The sequence below is a fragment of the Adelges cooleyi genome, unplaced genomic scaffold (genome assembly GCF_023614345.1).
Source record: "Adelges cooleyi isolate 19-005CV unplaced genomic scaffold, UGA_ACOO_1.1 ACOO_flye_CR_arks_rails_tigmint_CR_PRNA_14, whole genome shotgun sequence".
Lineage (NCBI taxonomy): Eukaryota > Metazoa > Arthropoda > Insecta > Hemiptera > Adelgidae > Adelges > Adelges cooleyi.
The window spans coordinates 708,923-730,069 of NW_026095795.1; the positions used below are offsets into that span (position 1 = coordinate 708,923).

At 34.3% G+C, this 21,147-nt stretch overlaps 3 protein-coding genes across 11 annotated transcripts in view; 2 read left to right on the plus strand and 1 right to left on the minus strand.

The window, feature by feature from the left end:
• The window catches only part of LOC126847961 (cytochrome P450 4c21-like), a 127,158-nt gene that overhangs the window by 24,854 nt on the left and 81,157 nt on the right, over positions 1–21,147 (minus strand). The window lies entirely within an intron of this gene.
• Positions 1–21,147, plus strand: part of LOC126847981 (very-long-chain 3-oxoacyl-CoA reductase-like) — an 86,565-nt gene that overhangs the window by 15,857 nt on the left and 49,561 nt on the right. The gene's annotated exons all lie outside the window — the stretch shown is intronic.
• The window catches only part of LOC126847964 (cytochrome P450 4C1-like), a 49,746-nt gene continuing 36,478 nt past the window's right edge, over positions 7,880–21,147 (plus strand). For 3 of the 4 annotated variants that reach the window (XM_050588425.1, XM_050588424.1, XM_050588423.1), the window contains exons 1-4: positions 7,880–8,035; positions 18,361–18,584; positions 19,385–19,579; positions 19,822–20,071. In XM_050588425.1, the coding sequence (XP_050444382.1) occupies positions 8,018–8,035; positions 18,361–18,584; positions 19,385–19,579; positions 19,822–20,071 (687 nt within the window). In that variant the 5' untranslated portion in view covers positions 7,880–8,017. Of the gene's footprint in view, positions 8,036–17,699; positions 17,825–18,360; positions 18,585–19,384; positions 19,580–19,821; positions 20,072–21,147 lie in introns of all 4 variants that reach the window. The other variant, XM_050588427.1, reaches the window with a different exon arrangement.

Sequence of the window (21,147 nt, forward strand, 5' to 3'; positions counted from 1 at the left end):
TAATAAATGAGTAATCAATTTAAAAAAAAAAAATTTTAAACTTTATTCCTTTATCGTATTCCTATTCATGCTGTGTACTGACATTTTTTATTGTCCATAGAAAGGTATAATATTTACTGATTTTACCCCTTCAAAATTATTAGACCTTTAACGTTTTAATTAGTTATAACTTTTACTAATTACTATTTTAGAACTTATTTCATACTGTTCAGATTAGTAAAATCAGGAAAAGTTAATTCTCTTCAATGGACGATAAAAAATGTCAGTACAGTTTAAATCAGAATAATAAGGTAAAAAAGGCATCAGGCATGCTTATATTATTTATCATTATCACTATTAAACATTACTTTTTACTATAGGGCATGCAAAATACACACACCTGCGAAAATAACAACAATGCTCTAATAATAATATTCATTAACATAATAGAAAATTAATTTTGTCTCTTGGGAAAAAAAACCAAACAACCTTGTACATTGTTTCTTTGTCGATAAAACTTCTAAAAAGCTGAATGTCATTGAAGAACTAGTGTAGTCTTATACCTTTCTCTAGGTAAGAGTGTTGTTGTGCGAAATTTTATTTTTTTCAATTTGTATTGTAAACTTACACTTTACAAAACTTGAGGATTGCATGTAAAATATCACTTCACAAGCAATAGTGTGAAAATTTGAATACTCCCAACACCGAGCACTATTAGTCAAATTTAAAACGAGATGGGATGCATCCGAGACAAAAAGGGATCCAACTTTATTTTGGTTTTCTCCAAACTGTTCTTGTCACATGATCAAAAATCATAATGATTAGTTTTACATCCATTATCTTTTTAACATCTAATAAATCATTTATATTGTTTGGTTTGTAATTTTCATAGCATACAGTTGTTTATGGAAATAAATATTTATGAAAAAAAAAATTATGTCTAAATATAATAAAATTGTATATTTTAACTCGCTTAATATTTGACTGATTGTGCTATTGATGTTTTGGTATTTTATACGAAATTTTATAAAGTGTTAGTTTACAGAACAAATAAAAAAAAACTTTAGCTGCGTAACAGCGCTCTAGACAAAAAAAGGTTATAAGACTACACTGTTTCTTAAGTGACGTTTAGTTTTTTTAGAAGTTTATCAACAAAGTTTATCATAACAAAGTTGTTTAAATTTTTTTTTTCTAAGAAACAAAACTAAGTTTCTAATATGATAATCAATATTATCAAATCATCATTGTTCTTATAAACTGCAGATAACTGGAAAAATGAGTATAACTAAGAATATATATGTAATTATTTTATGGTGGTGAGCCCCTCCAATCCTGTTATAGTCTAACTCCAATACGCATTACCGTCTCTATTTTTTCTTATTAATATTTTATTTTATGCATATCTCATATCACATTAGCCTCTGTCGTTACAAGTTCTATTTTCATCACTACCTCTGTTTTAGCCACGACTTCATCTTCTACTCCGTTGCTGTTTTAGTTGTACCATTTAACTTTAAGGATCAACCACTAATCATCTTCGCTATGTTTTCGGTTGCATCTGTAAACTGCAAGGAGTGATGAGTCTTGCTGCACTAAACATTTTAAAACTGAAGAGAGACACATATTTAAAGTCTATTACATTAGGCCGTTAACCCAAATCCTCCTGGGTACCTTCTTAGGTGTAATTTTCCTATAATGACTTAGTGCATGCCTGATTCCATTGCCTTATTATACAGTCGAAACAAAATGAAATACTTACTAACAAAAAAGTTGGTTTGCTACTGCTCTGAATAATGAAATTGGTGATCTAAAGACTAGATTAACTTCATAAACAGGTCAATTAGCCGAAATTAAGCCGGAGAATGCTCTTCTTACTGAGTTCTTTTTAGATAAAATTTAATATTTTGAATGGTATCTATGATATATTTTTTTTCTCTCGTTTTTTTAAAGATGAATGGCTCACCATCAGTTATAAGTATAGTTTGTTTAATAAAACCATTTTATACTTTTATACTAAATAAAATATAATTATTTTAGTTTATGTTACAAAATCATAGTGTGCTGCGTAAAGTGATGAAAACCAAAAGGATAGGTGATTTTTAGGGTAGATGGCTTAAAACAAAAAAAATGTCCATGTTATAGCTAAATGGCTCGCTATACGTTATGAGTATAACTTGTTTAAGAAAACCATTTTTTACTTAGAGATTTCTATGTTATAGATTATAATTGGGAAAAAACTCACAGATGAGTAATTTATTTTACAAACAAATAATGGTATAAGTATAATATGGCTTTAAAATACAATTATGCAATTCTACATTTTTCTGAATTAATTTTTGTCGTGATATTACTGAGTATCAAATAATAATATAAAATGGTAATTAGTTTTATACATATTAATCACATAAATGTGTAAGTGCACAATGTGTAGTATCTTATTTTTATTTCCATACAATGTAAAAAACATATAAATTCGCATAATTATCTGCACCAATGATTATTTTAATGTAATAACGTTAAAATGGCATCCTATAACCTTACTGATATTCTTCACTAGCTGTAATTATATTAGTGAATTTTAAGATATCAGTGCAACAGTATACATTATTAAATATTTATAATTGAATGAATTTAAACCAACTAACTTTTTGTTAATTATGAGTCAATCAAGTATCGAACAACATGGAGTTTGTAGTAGTTTTGTTCTATTGTGTAATATTTTTCATAATAACAAGATTTATAGTGATATTTATGTACCAAGAAATTATTGCGCCGATCTTGCATTGAAATATTGATTTACGAAAACAGGGATATGGGCACTTAATGTTATATTTAAAAATTAAAGACCGGTAAGGAAGTTCATGAAAAATCTATGTTTTACTGATTGTCATGAAAAATGGTTGAGCTACTACTTACATCTCTAAAGAATTTTAATTCAAAAATTGATTATACATATTTTTGTTTTTTTTTTTTTAATGATGTGTAGTTCAAACCAAAATATAGTTACTAATAAAATAATGGAAAAAAAGCGAGTATTAACGCAAGTAGTTTTATTTGTGATTGAAAAAATAATCTATTAATTTTTATAATTTCTAAATACGTATTATTATTATTATTTTTTTTTATTAAAAAAAGTCCGCGACAGCTGTGGCCATTGGACTGACATTATTTTACATTATTAAATAACAATCTTATGCATTATACAATAGGTAATTTTATCTGGCTCTGGATCTTAAATTTTAGTGTTCCGCACCTGGTTTAAAAATAATATGGTTAAGAAACACTCAAAGTAGTAAGTATACCTTTAGGACGACTTGTAAATTCTCCAAAAACTCATGATATTCGCTTTTCTGTGCATTCAACTTTACACTGAAAGCAGTTCTTCCAAACATCTCCAAAGTCGCCATACCGACAGCAGAGCTTATTAATTGATTTCCCTTTTTTTGTACAATATTTTACCGAAGAATTTTGTTTCCTCGTAAAATATTGGTACGGACGATTTAAGCATCGAAAGTTTAAACGCTGCAGCTACCATTTTTCTATACATTTTATCATACCAAATTAAAATTATATTTGATATTAGGAAAAATTTGAAGGAAACATTATTAATTATTGGCGAGAAACTGAAATCCTAGAATTTAAAAGTCAAGTATTAACAGTGTACATTATATTTTAAAATGTGTTATACATATTGACGCTATATTATTTTTGCTATAATTATAATGATAAATGAATATAAAATAACTCTGAAAATTTTACCTGTTTTTTTTCCATTCATGAAACTTCTTGTTTAAAAATAATCCATTGCCCATAATTGATTCGCTAAACAACATTATATTCTTTAGATTTGTTGAACAGGTTAGGATTGGTAAGAACTGCTTCTACAACCTCAGGTGTTTTAGAAAATATGTACAATCGATTAAAAACCCATGCTGCTTTGAATAAAGTGTTCTCGTAACTGTATTACAAAGACAAAGAACAAATTATTGTTGCTCTTAAATAAGTAAAAAAATAGAATATCAAAAAAAAAATATAAATATATATTAGATAAACGTGAATATATGTAATTACGTTCTGAAAATATTAATCATATTCAATTATAGTTTTTCAGGTCCTCCGATTAAAACGGGCAACATTCCCACTAAAAAGAATCCATCTGGGCCGGGTATTCGATTTGCCAATGACGTTTTTTCTCCGGTTTGCTATTTTATAATATATAACTACCAAAAAACAATATTACCGCTATAAGTATAACGATAATGTTATTTAGGCTTGTACCATTTATTATGCGTGACACCCTGAAAATATTATATCCATAAATTATTGTTTTTGTTTAAATATAATCTAGTTCTATAAAGATTATATACTCATAACATTGCAGAAAAAAATAGGTCATCTTTATGAAAGTATCAAATGTATACATTTGTGTATGAATAATCAATAATGACTCATTCCAAGAATAGACGAAGTTGAAGATGGATTTTGAAAGCCAGGCAAAGTGACTAATTCATCATCAACTACATTATTATTATTACTTATTGTTCATTAAAATATTTGGAAGTTATAACCTATTACGGTCATAAAACATTTTGACAAAAAAAAGAATTAGTATATTTGACAAAATTTAAATATTTTATCTACATTAATTAGCTTAATCTTATTTCTCTAGCCATTAATATTTTTTCAGTTCCCGTCAATACCTAGTAATAAGATGATAAGTGGTTGATCCTTAAAGTTAAATGGTACAACTAAAACAGCAACGGAGTAGAAGATGAAGTCGTGGCTAAAACAGAGGTAGTGATGAAAATAGAACTTGTAACGACAGAGCTAATGTGATATGAGATACGCATAAAATAAAATATTAATAAGAAAAATAAAGACGGTAATGCGTATTGGAGTTAGACTATAACAGGATTGGAGGGGCTCACCACCATAAAATAATTATATATTTTTTCTTAGTTATCTCATTTTCCAGTTATCTGCAGTTTATAAGAACAATGATGATTTGATAATATTGATTATCATATTAGAAACTTAGTTTTGTTTCTTAGAAAAAAAAAATTAAACAACCTTGTTAGTAGTAATTGTTACTTTGTTGATAAACTTCTAAAAAACTAAACGTCACTTAAGAAACAGTGTAGTCTTATAACCTTTTTTGTCAAGAGCGCTGTTACGCAGCTAAAGTTTTTTTTTATTTGTTCTGTAAACTAACACTTTATAAAATTTCGTATAAAATACCAAAACATCAATAGCACAATCAGTCAAATATTAAGCGAGTTAAAATATACAATTTTTATATTTTAGACATAATTTTTATTTTTCATAAATATTTATTTCCATAACAACTGTATGCTATGAAAATTACAAACCAAACAATATAAATGGTTTATTAGATGCTAAAAAGATAATGGATGTAAAACGAATCATTATGTTTTTGATCATGTACAAGAACAGTTTGGAGAAAACCAAAATAAAGTTGGATCCCTTTTTATCTCGGATGTACCCATCTCGTTTTAAATTTGACTAATAGTGCTCGGTGTTGGGAGTATTCAAATTTTCACACTATTGCTTGTGAAGTGATATTTTACATGCAATTCTCAAGTTTAGTAAAGTGTAAGTTTACAATACAAATTGAAAAAAAAAAAATTTCGCACAACAACACTCTTACCTAAGAAAGGTATAAGACTACACTATTTCTTCAATGACATTCAGCTTTTTAGAAGTTTTATCGACAAAGAAACAATGTATAAGGTTGTTTGGTTTTTTTTCCCAAGAGACAAAATTAATTTTCTATTATGTTAATGAATATTATTATTATAGCATTGTAGTTATTTTCGCAGGTGTGTGTATTTTGCATGCCCTATAGTAAAAAGTAATGTTAAATAGTGATAATGATAAATAATATAAGCATGCCTGATGCCTTTTTACCTTATTATTCTGATTTAAACTGTACTGACATTTTTAATCGTCCATTGAAAGATTAACTTTTCCTGGTTTTACTAATCTGAACAGTATGAAATAAGTTCTGAAATAGTAATTAGTAAAAGTTATAACTAATTTAAACTTTAAAGGTCTAATAATTTTGAAGTGGTAAAATCAGTAAATATTATACCTTTCTATGGACAATTAAAAATGTCAGTACACAGCATGAATAGGAATACGATAACAGTTGACAATATTGACAATGTTGACAATGTTTTTTTTTTTAATGATTACTCATTTATTAAAACTTGTAAACAAATTCCAATAATTCAGGATTTTAAAGTCAGGGTGTTTCATTTTTTTTTAGGTCTAACGTTCGTTATTTCCACCGGCCGGGTCTAAGACGGCTTAGAATTTAGAAAGATTTAATATAATATACATTTTACGCTAATTTTGGTTAAGTTTACATCCAGTTAGATAATCATGAGTCAACTGAAAGTTCATTTGAAAAATATAATATACAAAATGTAAAACTATACATTTGTCTTTTATTTTAGAGTTAATTCTTCAGTACATATTTAACTTCGAGGCCAATCTGAAAAGGTATTTTTTTAAAATTGAAAAATTCCCTAACTCGTTTGATCACTCTATATATCATTAAAATATTAGCAAGTTAATAATAAAAAAAATTACACCTATGCACTTGAAATCGGGCAAAATAAATCACTAATTTAACGCTTTTTCAATTTTTAATATTGACCTGAGGACAATTATTTTTTTATTCTCTAGAAAATGATGATAAAAGCAATAATTTATTCTGCAGAATATTAAAAAATATATTATGCTATATTTCTACAAAAAAAATCTACCCTATATTGTTGTAGAATGTGTAGGATCACTGTTCATAGACAAATTGAATGTTTGGAAGAGAAATGTTTTAAGTAGGCTCCAATTATTTATTTGCAAAAATGATGTTGAAGTTACTAGCCACAATGTTCCACTCATTTTGGCTTAACTATTGGTTAATTATGATTACATTTAATCATTCTAACGCCCACTATAATATACTCATTTGGTTTTCTACAAGTTTAAAAGTAATTTTATCACTTTCAGCTTCAATCATTCCCGTATACTTGTAACATCCCCGTCCCCACAACGCACTAAGTAACATGGTTTATAAAATTTAAATTACAACCCAAATAAATAACTTAACCCTACACTCCATGTTTTTTATTTACACCACATGATAACAGACAACAATCCAAGAAAAATAGTAAAAAATTTACTTTGTTGTTTAGAAATTATTAAAGAGCACAATATTACGACCATTACACTATCAAAAATCCAACATGCTTTTTTTTTTGCATTACTGCATAATGTACAATATGCATATAAAATATTATTTAACCAAGTGTAGCGTCCTGAAAAATTAATTTTACACTTGTTGTCATTATATCTACTGTGATTTCATCAATTCCCTTGAAAATATTATACAATAAAGATAAAAGGAAATGGTGCAATTATCAAGCTAATTTTTTTTTCTAGTGAATATTAATTTAAACTCATTTGCGGCCTAAAAAAACACGGGTTTTTCTGCTCTTGACTGTCTTTAATTATAACATAGTTTTTAATTACATTTTTTAGATTAGGTATGCTCTCCCTAGGTTATTATTATACCAAAATTAATAAAATAAATAATAAATAAAGTGTAGGGTAGTTTACACAAAGCCGAATAATGCAATTTTAACCACATTATTGTCTTTACATTGATTTGTATTCATATATGCCGTAACGCCCTTATTATTACGACCTAATTATGCGGGCTTCATTTTATAGAATGCAAAATATTGAATAATTAAAAAGTATTTTTTTTTTCGAAAAACGTGTAATGACCTTGTTAAGTATTCAACAAATTATATGAACGTAAATATAATACCTATTGGAAATTTAATATAATTTATTTGTTCTTAATACCCGCGGGAGTGCGTATGCCATGAGAGTATAAATGTTAAAAATAATTAGAAACTGATATAGTCATTGTGTATAATTGCTAAAAGTTGATTATTCAACTTTTGAACTTCAAGTTTCCATCTTATGGAAAATTCAATTCAATGAAATGGTTTCGTTTCAGCAGGTAAAATATTATTAACTCAACACTTCAGTTATTATGGCTAGGGATTTAAGTAAAAAAAAATCCACATACATTTTTAAAATCATTTATATTGGTTAAATGATAACACTATAATTAATCTATCTCTTCAGATCTCGCCAAATTGTCTTTTATTTTTTATCTAAAATTTAAGAGTTTAAATTAACATTCGTAAAACATGAAACATTTCTTTAATTTTTCATTAAAAATGGCCATAACTAGTTTAATAAATAAATTACATAGATAAAATTTAAACGAAATCTTTTTTTCTGAAATAAAAATAACCCCTAAACTTAAAAATCGTTCTTTCTACTTAAATTTAATTAAATGAAATTGTTTCTTTTTAGCAGGTAAAATATTATTAATTCAACGCTATAAAAATATTAAATAGTAGCTTAAAGTATATATATTAAAAATTATATTTTAATTAAAATATGAGTTTCCCTTAGCTTATGAACGTAATTATTAGTTACAAGATGATCTTTTGTAAAATACTATTTATTGTTCTAAATACTAGTAAGAGTGCGCGTGAGATTATAAATTTTAGAATAATGAAAAACCTAGTTAGTCGTTCTGTGTGACACGGCCTGCAAGTGCATGTTTCCGTTATTAGCGATTAAATGTGCGCCCGGTCGTGTTATCAACTGTCCACCGTCTCACCGCAGGTGGGAACGATAAACTACTATATCGGCCCGAGCCGGCCGTCGGTGTATGAAGAGGTCCGGGGGGTGTCATCTTGACAGCGAAACACGGCGGCGATGACCACTGTAGGCAATCCGATAATCAGTTATTAATTTAACATTGATCCGCGACTGCCATCCGCCGCCGTCCCGCGTATTCACTTAATATACTTCCATATTGTTTTCAAAGTTAATAAAAAAACCACAACTTTTAATCCGGTTTTATCTATTTTCTTCAACCCCCCCTTACTACCGTGTCAAATTTGGCTCCCCGCTGAGGAAAAAGTCCCGGTGTTCAGCGAAACCAGGTAGGATTATTTTGGCCGCTGTTTTACTGAGAAAAAATTTTACACTCGATTTAAATAATATTTAATTTACTTAAATTGTCAAAATATTTATTCGTGTAAATTTTTGTTTTTTTTTCCATCCTACTAGTGTAGTATTTACAACGAATATATACCTAGTTAGGCCACACACGTGACGTGCTAGTACCGGCGTACAATATACAGGTTAGGATTTTAGTAACGTTCACCTTGTTATTGTTATTGTAACGCATATCACACCCGCGTCCCGGTACCGTCCACCATACGATTAAGTTGAAAGTTACCAAATAACGATCACTGTTGGAAAATAAATTCACTTTCTTCGCATAATATTTTCACTAAATAACATAAATTTATATTTATTTATTTTTTTTTTTTCCTTCTCCGGCCATTTATTAAATAGTAACCCGCACGGCCGAACGGATATTTGACTTACGCTAATTACTTCGGTTAAAAACGTACCAAATTGACGATTAAGCATATTTGCGAATAGTTACTACTTTTTTTTTAAGTGAAACCGGTTGAAAGAAAATTAAAATATTGAAGGAAGAAATAAGGTTTATATAATTTTTTTTTTAAATTTATATAAACAAACAACACCTTATTTGGTTACTACTTTCAAGCAGCGTATGACGAACAAAAAAAAATAAGTAATAACAATTCTTTTGTTTTTCTCTTAAACGTTCCGGTTATTTGTCATTAGTTAAAAAAAAAAAAAAGTCAAAGATAGGAAACAAATTTAACTTTTTTTTTCGGACGTGTAGTGACTGTATTGGTATTTGTATACTGGATTATATTTGAATCGCCAATACCCGCTCACCCCTACAGTTTTTTTTTCTTTTCTCCTCTTTTTCTTAATATATTATATTTTTTTTTTTTTCTTTTCTTTTAGTTTGCTTTACAGTAAAATAATATTTAAATCAATTAATTATATATATATAAAAAAAAATTTTTTTTTTCTCTCTTTCTGTTGTTTATACTAACAACAAATAAAACATCAACACAACGCATACATATATCAAAATTTTAATTTTAATTAATTCATTTTTTTTTTAATTTTCATTTGTCAAAAAAAAAAATATAAAAAAATCGGAAATGGAGAAAACATTAGATCAAATGTCGGTTACCGAAATCAGACGCGAATGCGCTTACCGAAACCTGCCGTATACCGCTAGCCGTAACGACCTACAGTGTGTACTAGAGAATGTGATTAGGGACGGAGGCTGTGATCCGTCCACCACCCTTCTACCACCTCGGCCCCCGATTGTTGATAATGCTTTAAATAATATTAATAGTTCTGTCAACCCGAGACCGATAGGCGAGTTAGAAGCGCAACAGGTACACAATGTAGAAGACAATAGGAATAGTGATGTCCAACAGGACCCACTAGACCTAACCTACGGCGACCTCGAATATGAGGACTCCCGCCGCCCACTCACTCCCACAAACACATACCGAGCTAGCGCGCCGAATGACCAATTCCCTGACCTTCACACAATTCACTACATACGCTCAGCTAGTGAAGAGATAGGAGCAATTAGGCAAAACATTCGGACGCAAACTTCTATAGGGAATCTGGAACTAAGGATAACCGCTCTTGAAACCGCTTTGTCACGGGTCTTAACTAATCAAAAAAACATTTTAAATAAAATTTCAAGTATTGAACAGGACGTCCAAACGGTTAGGTCAACAAACTGTAGTAGTTTTAGGCCAGTAGTACCTACTGTAACGGTAGAAGATAGGGCCACTCCCACCGCTAATTTGAACGTAAGTAGAACTCGTATCGATAGTCAGCCCGCCTCACTCCATGATAGGTTATTACAAACCGAAGAGGAGATCAGGCGAACGGTTAGTCCCCAGCTGACTTTATACGATACGACCTCATTACACCAGTTAGGGAGCAAAGGGACAGCACAGGCCCCTCTAAATAGTACAAGCTGGGACCTAAATTCTAATACAGTCAATAATCGTTTGTATGACTCACAACCCTATAGCTACTCTGTACGACATACGGAAAATGATAGTCGCCCTACGAGTCGACCCAACCGTACCGTACAGTTCGAAAACGATTTTAACGATTCGTCTAGCACTAGGGTAGGGAACCAATCATTACTTATCCCATTTAATGACCTAAAAGCTGCAAGAGCGTCACTTTCTGAGTTTTCTGGTACAAAAGAGGAGGACCCGACACGATTTGTGGCAAATTCCGAATGTATTTTGCGTGAAGCAAAAATACATCCAGCCGCATGGGTTAGAGCAGTCGAACCCCAATTAACGGGAACGGCAGCTGCATGGTGGAGAACGGTTAAGGCTCTAGATATGTCTTGGCCTGAATTTAAAGGCGAGTTAGCCGAAAGGTTCAACTGCCCTGACATCCAGTCCCGTCTCCGTGCCGAAATTGTGTCAGTTCGACAAGGTCCACACCAACGACTGACCGATTTTGTCATGGAGAAAAACCAATTATCCCGTCGAATTCAAACAGGTCTCTCCGAACCGCAAATAGTTAGTACTATTGTAGGGCTCATGAGAGACGAATTTAGAATACATGCTAGGCTCCAACACCCCGCGTCGTTCACAGACCTTAGGCGAATAGCTGCAGTCTTAGATAGCTCTTCGTACTCCATACAAGAGACCCAAGACGCAGCACCGCCGAGGGACTTGAAGAAGTCCTATTACCCACCTACTAAGTCAAAACCAGTTGACTTAGCAAAACACTCTGGGGCCCACTCGGTAAACAACACAAACCGAAAGCCACCTCTCCCCTGTAAGCATTGCAAGGGACCTCACTGGAACAGTGAATGTCCTACAAAGCCCTCGGGAAACGGCCCCAAACCCCGCGGATCTTAGTCCAGTCCACGGGTCACCACACACATTCCGACGACCGCCCACTAGTCCCTTTACCTCTTATACTCAGCTCTGATAATTCAGTAAATGAATCAACTGGCATTAAAGTAAATGAATATAGACTAGTAGACGACCTCGACACTTCTCGAAATTTATTCATGACACAAAGTACACCATTAGACCTAGTTAGAACAAAAAGCAATAACCATTTACTCGAACTGTCACCACCAATTACATCATCACCTCACCAAGTTAGCCCTAGCTCTGATATTCTTGACCAAAGAACAACTAGCGACTCAACTCACCCAAACATAGTTCGAGAAAATTGGTTAGAGCCCAACAATCTACTAGAAAACCTAAATGACGTTACAACCCCAATCTGTATCGAAGACCGATGTGTTCCACCTAAAAACGCACCGGGCTCCGAACAGAACAACACTAGCTTCGACATACACAATGACTTTGATCATAAGAGTATAGAGAACAGCGAAAATACAGGTACGAATGAAACAAGACAGGACACTCGAATTGTTTTTCATTATGAAAAACCCGAGTGCTCTGGACTTGCATCCGTACGAACGGTATTAAATAGAAACCCTAACACAATACCAACTCCATGTATAGAGTTAGAATTCGATTCTGGTTTCGTCACTGCTCTTCTTGATTCTCAAGCACAAAAGTCGTATGTTAGGCCGGAAATTTCGAGAAAATTCGGAAAAACATTTATAGGACTAAATTCATTAGTTCGAATGGCAGACGGGCACACTCAAACAACCAGTGGCCACGCCGCATTCGTCGCTAGAGTCGCAGAAGTACAAATTAAATTTAATGCTTCGATTCTAGACAACCTGTACTGCGATATCCTATTAGGGCACGATTTCCTTGTAGAAAACGAAGTCGCTTGGGATTACTCCGCAGGTACAATCTACTTAGGGACCTCCAAACGAACATCCGTTTGTTGGGCAGCCACTAAGACAACAAGGGGACCCAAAAAGTTAGATTTTTCTGAAATCCAAATTTCGGGCGATCCTATGACTCAAAACCAACTAACAGAAGTCATCACCAGATATTCTGAGGTTTTCGATGGTTCAATAGGCCGCACAAAGCTGATAGATCACGAAATTCGACTTAGGGACCACACCCCCATCGCTCTAAACCCATACCCTTATCCGGCTGAAAAACAAAACATCATAAACGATATGATAAGGGATATGGAGGAGCAAGGCCTAGTAGAACCGAGCACATCGCCCTGGGCCGCTCCTATAGTCCTTGCAAAGAAAAAAGATGGTTCGCCACGCCTTTGTATTGACTATAGACGACTAAACGAGTTAACGGAATCTGATGCCTACCCCATGCCAAATTTAAATGACATGATAAGGAATATGAGGGGCGCAAAGATCTTTAGTATACTAGACCTTAAATCTGGATACTTTCAAGTATCGTTGAACCCCAATTCTAGGAAGTACTCAGCTTTCCGTACTCGCAAAGGTCTCTACCAGTTCAGAGTTCTTCCTTTCGGTTTAAAGAATTCCCCCATGACTTTTGTTAGGCTCATGAACGAAGTGTTAAGAGGGTACATAGATGATTTTGTTCAAGTTTATCTCGACGATATAGTAATATATTCAGATAACCTTAGCAACCATTTAAACCACTTAGCTAAAGTCCTTGAACGTCTGAGCAGACATGGACTGACATGCCACCCCAAGAAATGTAGACTAGGGACAACCGAAATCTCTTTTCTTGGACATTTAGTGGATGCAGAGGGAATACAAAAACAACCCGAAAAACTCTCAGCTATTAGGGACTTCCCAACTCCCCGCAAAATTAAGGAGCTTCGTAGGTTCTTAGGCGTTTGTAATTGGTATAGCCAGTTTGTAGATAACTATGCTGATACAATTGCACCCCTAACACAACTGCTAAAAAAAGGTGAAAAGTGGAAATGGTCAGGTAACGAACAGAACGCTTTTGAAAGCATTAAAAAGGCCCTGTACGACTCCCCAAAACTAAGCTCTCCCGACTACAGTAAAACATTCCACCTCCAAACTGATGCTAGCGAAATAGGCGTCGGAGCTGTTCTCTTCCAAAGGGGTGACAGCCCGGAGGAAAGACAGGTCATTGCCTACGCAAGCAAAAAGTTGAGCGAGACACAAAAGCGTTATACTGCAGTCGAAAGAGAGTGTTTAGCTATAATTTGGGCAGTCGATAAGTTCCGCCCCTACTTAGAAACAGCACCTTTCGAACTCCTTACTGATAACTCGGCGTTGACTTGGCTGCATAAGACCAAAGACCAAAAGTCTAAACTAACCAGATGGGCGTTACAACTAAGTAACTTGGATTTCCGAACGATACACGTGCCAGGGCGCCTTAATCAAGCACCTGACATGTTATCCCGGTACCCATCCGATGGTCCGCCAGTCAACGAAGACCAACTCGATGAAAACCTACTAGGAGTACCTTCACTAAAAACACAAAAAAACAATTCACATGGTACCCCTGATAGACTCTTTTCATTGACACAACAAGAGGTAGAACAAATCGATACACCTATTTCCGAAGAGGTTTTGAAAGCTTGGCAATCAGATGATCTATATGTTAGCTCCATAAAAGAAAACATATCCTCTGACTGTCCAGCCAACAATACCAGAAGGTCAAAAGCACTAAAAAAATCATTCATCTTAAATAATGGCCTTCTCCGGAAACATATCGAAAATTGCTCCTCCTCGTTGCCCCCAATCGTAATACCACTTGACAAAATCCAACAAATCATCTGGTGGTATCATGACCACACTCTAGCCAGTCATCCAGGCTGGAAAGAGACTTTCAGGGCCGTACGACTTAGGTTTTACTGGAAAGGTTTGAAAGAGGATATTAGGAAATACGTAGGTGCATGTCACATATGTGCCTGTACTAAACCTCTGAACGCAAAACCAGAGAATCCCCTCAAACCTAGGAAACCCCGACAACCCTGGGAAGTCATCAGTATAGATCTTATGGGCCCCTATCCAAGAACAGGTAGGGGTAAAACATGCATACTGGTGGTCACCGATTGCTTTAGCCGATGGGTCGAAGCCTACCCGCTAGGTACGGCCACCGCTAATGTAATCATCCAAACTCTCGAACGCGAGTTCTTTTCACGTTTCGGGTACCCTCGAGTGTGCCTTAGTGACAACGGGACTCAGTTCACTTCGAAAGAAATGCTCAGAGCACTCGACCGATGGGGGGCGGAGGGGTGGACTACTCCGGTGTTCCATCCACGAGCTAACCCCGTCGAACGTCGCAACCAAGAGCTGAAGAAAGGACTACGTGCACACCTCGTGGACGAAAGTCATCGCTCTTGGGACACTAAGCTATCGTCGATACTCTTCGCTATTCGGAATAGACTGAACGAGGCTACAGGTTTCCCACCGTCGGTTCTGGTACTCGGCAGAGAAGCCAGACGGCCCGGCGATTGGGCCCTATCTGAACCTCCCGTCATTCCCGTGGTGGAGATCAACCGACATAGACGAGGGCAAGAGACAGTTGCCTTTGAAAATCACGAAAAAAATCAAAAACCAGTCACCCCGATTAAATCAAAATTTTCGACTGGTGACTGGGTGTATTACAAGGCTCATCATTTATCGAACGCTGACAAAGGTTTCCATGCGGGGTTCGCGCCGAAATGGCTAGGACCTGTCCGACTGGCGGAACGCTTGAGCTCAGGTGTTTACCTCACTGACCAGCGACCACCCCGGAAACTTCACGTTTCGTGTCTGAAATCGTCTCATCTGGTGGGTAAGGAGGACCTTAACAGGCCTCATTAGCTTACTCATTGCAGAAGATATTGAGACTGCGTCAATTAATATTTTGTACAATTTTCAGTATGTCTCAATCAACCAGACCGAACAACAGCAGCAACCTCCTGCAAATCATGGTGCAGCACCACCTTCGTGGGCAACAGCTGCTGCAGTCGTTTGGGGCGACCATACCCAGCTCAACTTTAACGCCCGAGCAAGTGCTCACAGCTCCCCAAAGCGAGCTACAGAAGCACCCCGCTTTGTGGGCGGCCTTCACCCGTGGGTGGCAAGCCTGCATGATCAGCGTCCCGGCACCACCTCCACTAATCAATCAGCCGCCAACGCGACCTACGGCGCGTCAGCCCACGCCCTACGCTGGCAGGTCCCCGTGGCCACAAACTGCGCCACGCCACATGACGCCTAGGGGCGCCTCCAACTTTTTGGCAACGCCATCCAACTCCGCCGTCCAGAACACTGGAGCTGTGCCCACGGCAAACCAGTCTGCCGGAGCTCCGACCACAGTCACGAGCACGGAACTAGACAACAACACGGTATCGGCGAGACGGAAGAGGATGATCCGTCTCAACGAGTACCGAAAGGCGATGAGGAAGGTGAAGCGGGAAGAAAGGAGTCGGATATCCCAGCAACATCGGTTGGAGAAACCAACGCCACAGGCCGACCCAGGGAAGACCTCGGCGAAGAGGCAACCAATCCCCACACCGAGGACACATGCCCCGGTAACACCAACGGCAGAGGAGGAAGAGGATGCAGTGATGGACGTCACCGTCGATGGTCAAGTTGACCATACGATCGAGGAAATCGACATCTTCCTCCAACCACCGTCAGACACCACCTCCTAACTTCTTTCCTTTCCCTGTCCCCTCCTTCTCAGTTCTACTACGCCCGCCCTTGACCACCAGGTCACCGGTGCGATGCGAGTGCTCTGATGGCCCGCTTGCCTGAAAAGGTTTCAGCGATGTCACTCGAGGAGATGTGAAAGACAGGGAGGAACAGACACCGATTAAGTTCACCGGTTGGACCGTTTAGTGGGGGAGGGTTGACACGGCCTGCAAGTGCATGTTTCCGTTATTAGCGATTAAATGTGCGCCCGGTCGTGTTATCAACTGTCCACCGTCTCACCGCAGGTGGGAACGATAAACTACTATATCGGCCCGAGCCGGCCGTCGGTGTATGAAGAGGTCCGGGGGGTGTCATCTTGACAGCGAAACACGGCGGCGATGACCACTGTAGGCAATCCGATAATCAGTTATTAATTTAACATTGATCCGCGACTGCCATCCGCCGCCGTCCCGCGTATTCACTTAATATACTTCCATATTGTTTTCAAAGTTAATAAAAAAACCACAACTTTTAATCCGGTTTTATCTATTTTCTTCAACCCCCCCTTACTACCGTGTCATGTGTAGTTCCTAAAAGTTGGTTGTAGTATTAGTATTTCAAGTATTCGTCCTATAGAAAATGCAATTAAACGAAATGTTTTCGTTTTGGCAGGTAAAAATAATTTTAATGTTCTTGGTAATTTACTAAAAACCTAATAGTTAAACATTTTAGCTTCAATACTTAGTTGCAAAGGTATTGTTTTCACATTAATGTTTTTATTTTTGTGTATGCTCCATGGTGTTTCTTAAATTGCTAACTTTGGATAGTGTAAGATAAATTAATTATTATTTTGTTCCCCTTTGAATCGCAGGTGGCCCCGGTGGTTCCACACACCCTTTCTACATTTAATTACATATTTTCGCATTACAAACTAGTTAAAGTTCTACTAGGCAGTATTAATTGTTATTAACCTAACTTATCCTCACCATTAGTAATAACTAAAAATAATTTTTATCATCATTAAAATCATTTTCACTTTTGTAAATAACATAAATATCACATTTTTTTAAACAACATATTTTGATAACCATAAGACATTTATATCAAAATCCAATAAGTGTTTTAGGCCTGTTTTTTTGGTAAAAACATACTTACCAATTTTTTAATACTAAATAATATTGTATACAAGGAGGTCTCGTGTCTTCGGAAATTCATTATAACTGTAATCAATTAAATCAATTAATAAATAATTTAATTGACAATAAATGGGCTGTTAATCGGTTAATTTTATATTTCTTCAAAAGAATGGTAAAGGTACGTATCTTATGAACTTTTCTACTTGGGATTAATGAATTAAAAATTTGAAGTGGTCGATTGGGAAATGGGAAATTTATAATGTATACATAATATGTAAAAATTATTTAATAATCAAAAAAATACTTTTTTGTAGTATAATTCATAGTCATAATTTGGAGAGGCTAGAGAATAAGATTAGGCTAATTAATGTACATAAAATCTTAAAACTTTGTCATATATACTAAGCCTTTTTTTTTTTGCCAAAATGTATTATGGCCGTAATAGGTTATAACTTCCAAATATTTTAATGAACAATAAGTAATATTAATAATGTAGTTGATGATGAATTAGTCACTTTGCCTGGCTTTCAAAATCCATCTTCAACTTCGTCTATTCTTGGAATGAGTCATTATTGATTATTCATACACAAATGTATACATTTGATACTTTCATAAAGATGACCTATTTTTTTCTGCAATGTTATGAGTATATAATCTTTATAGAACTAGATTATATTTAACAAAAACAATAATTTATGGACTTAATATTTTCAGGAGTCACGCATTATAAATGGTACAAGCCTAAATAACATTATCGTTATACTTATAGCGGTAATATTGTTTTTGGTAGTTCTATACTATAAAATAGCAAACCGGAGAAAGACGTCATTGGCAAATCGAATACCCGGTCCAGATGGATTCTTTTTAGTAGGAATGTTACCCGTTTTACTTGGAGGACCTGAAAAATTATTGATAAATATTTTAAACAATGCCAGAAAGTAATTACATATATATTAACGAATTTCTATTACATTGTATTACTATATTAACTATTTCATGTCTTAGCTCTGGCACATAACCGAAAAAAGTGTTACCAAAAATTAATAACGAAAAAAGTTTTTCAGCCCAGTCTGCATCCACGAAAGAGCATTTTCATGTCTCGTTGAATTACCAAATAAATTTAGATTAGTGGTGGAATTATAGATAATGAAATAGTATATGAACTAGCTAGTATCTAAGGTGGCTAGTAAACGTATCAAGTTTCTGGCTAATATTTTAGTGTTATCATATTAACTGGTTTTAAACAATTCATAGGAAATATGATGACCTGTTTATTTATTGAATTTGTATTCACTTATAATTTGATCTTTGTGATTACAACATATCTATTATCTCTAACCTCTTTTCAGATAATAGCGTTACGCTTTTTTCGATTATGTGCCAAGGCAAACCATCCCCATTACCACTCCCAACCCCATTACCACCCCAACCCCATTTAAGCCAGATATTTAACACTACATAATTAGGCAGAAATTGATGTTTTAATATACTAGCTTGTTACTGCTTATTAATATACTATATCATTATCTATAATTCCACCACTACTCTAAATTTATTCGGTACTTCAACGAAACATGAAAAAGCTCATTCGTGGTTGCAGACTCGGCTAAAAAACTTTTTCTATTAATTTGAGAGCAACAATAACTACATAGTATGTTTGTGATATAGATACGAGAATACTTTAATTAAATGGTGATTTTTAGATAGCAATAATTTGTTCTTTGTCTTTGTAATACAGTTATGATCACACTTTATTCAAAGCATGGGTTTTTAATCAATTGTACATATTTTCTAAAACACCTGAAGTCTTAGAAGCAGTTCTTACCAATCCTAACCTGTTCAGCAAATCTAAAGAATATAAGGTGTTAAACGAATCACTTCCGGGCAATGGAATTTTAACTAACAATATGTTCCATGAATGGAAAAAGAACAGGTGAACTTTTTTTGTATTATCTTATATTTATATATTATTATAGAAAAACAATTCTTCAAAATTCGTAAAAAAGAAACAATATAGCGTCAATATGTATACCACATTCTAAAAAATAATGTACACTGTTAATACTTGACTATTAAATTCTAGGAATACAGTTTTTTTACCAATAATTATAATGTTTTCTTTAAAAGTTACCTAATGTCAAATATAATTTTAATTTGGTATGATAAAATGTATAGAAAAATGGTAGCTGCGGGGTTTAAATTTTCAATGCTTAAATCGTTCGTACCAATATTTTACGAGGAAGCAAAATTCTTGGGCAAAATATTGTACGAAAAAAGAGAAATCAATTCAAATGAATGTGAAATAAGCTCTGCAATCGGTATGGCGACTTTGGAGATGATCGGAAGAACCGCTTTCGGTGTAAAATTAAATGCACAAAAAAACGGAAATCATGAGTTTTTTGAGAATTTACAAGTCGTCCTAAAGGTATGCTTACTACTTTCAGTGTTTCTTAACCATATTATTTTTAAACCAGGTATGAAACACTAAAATTTAAGATCCAGAGCCAGAAAATGTCTCCGTGCCCCTAGAGAACTTATCAGTAAGAACCAACATTAACACGTTGAGTGCCAATGGTTTTTCTACATAGTGATTAAAATTTGCCATGATACCCAAAATTGAGTCTCACCAAAATACAAAAAAATACGCAGTGAGACCCAAAATTAGGTCTCATCATATATATGTTTTTAAGAGGTGATACCCAGAAACGGGTCTCATTTATCAATATTTTATTGTCGGAATCGAATTCTACAGTGTTGCCACTTCATATTGGTTTTTGTAGAAACTAAATAGCTTATTAACTTTTTTTGCTATGAATTTTTTGATTCAACAAAAGTTTTAAGTACGTTCTCAAACATAACCAACTTAAATGTATGGTATTGTTTTTTCACGTACATAATTCATACATTTTATCAATAATATGTAAAATATATTTTATTAAAAAAAATTACATATGTTTAATTTATCCTTTTACTTTTTTTTTCTGCTTTATTACTTGCAAATGCTTGGAGTGAGTTATTATAAAATTAAATTTTAAATACAATAAAAATTTCTTTTTATTTCTAAAAAATAATATGATCAAGTATTTGAAGTTTTCCAAATTACGTACGTTTGTTTTTAGTGTGAGGTAATTTTGAAGTGTCTTTTTTCTGAACAACAGCTTTTTTGGTAGACTCAAATATATTTTTCATAGCTTAAAGACAACATTGTGTAAAATCTTCATACAACTTTATGGTACTTAGTATTATCTTATATTAGTGTTATGTTCAGGAATTTTACTTTCAGAATCATTCGAAAATATTTACACTATTTACATGACTTGAGGTTACTCCCACTTGGATGTCTTGACTAGTTTGCCAACGTTTCGGAACACTTGCACGTTACATCTTCAGGGCTGTGGTTTGATGTTGCTCGTACCGCGCTTTCCTGCTGGCTGACTGATTCACTTCCGTGGGTGTAGCTTATATACCATACCCCCACCGCATTCTCCGCTTCCTCTTGCC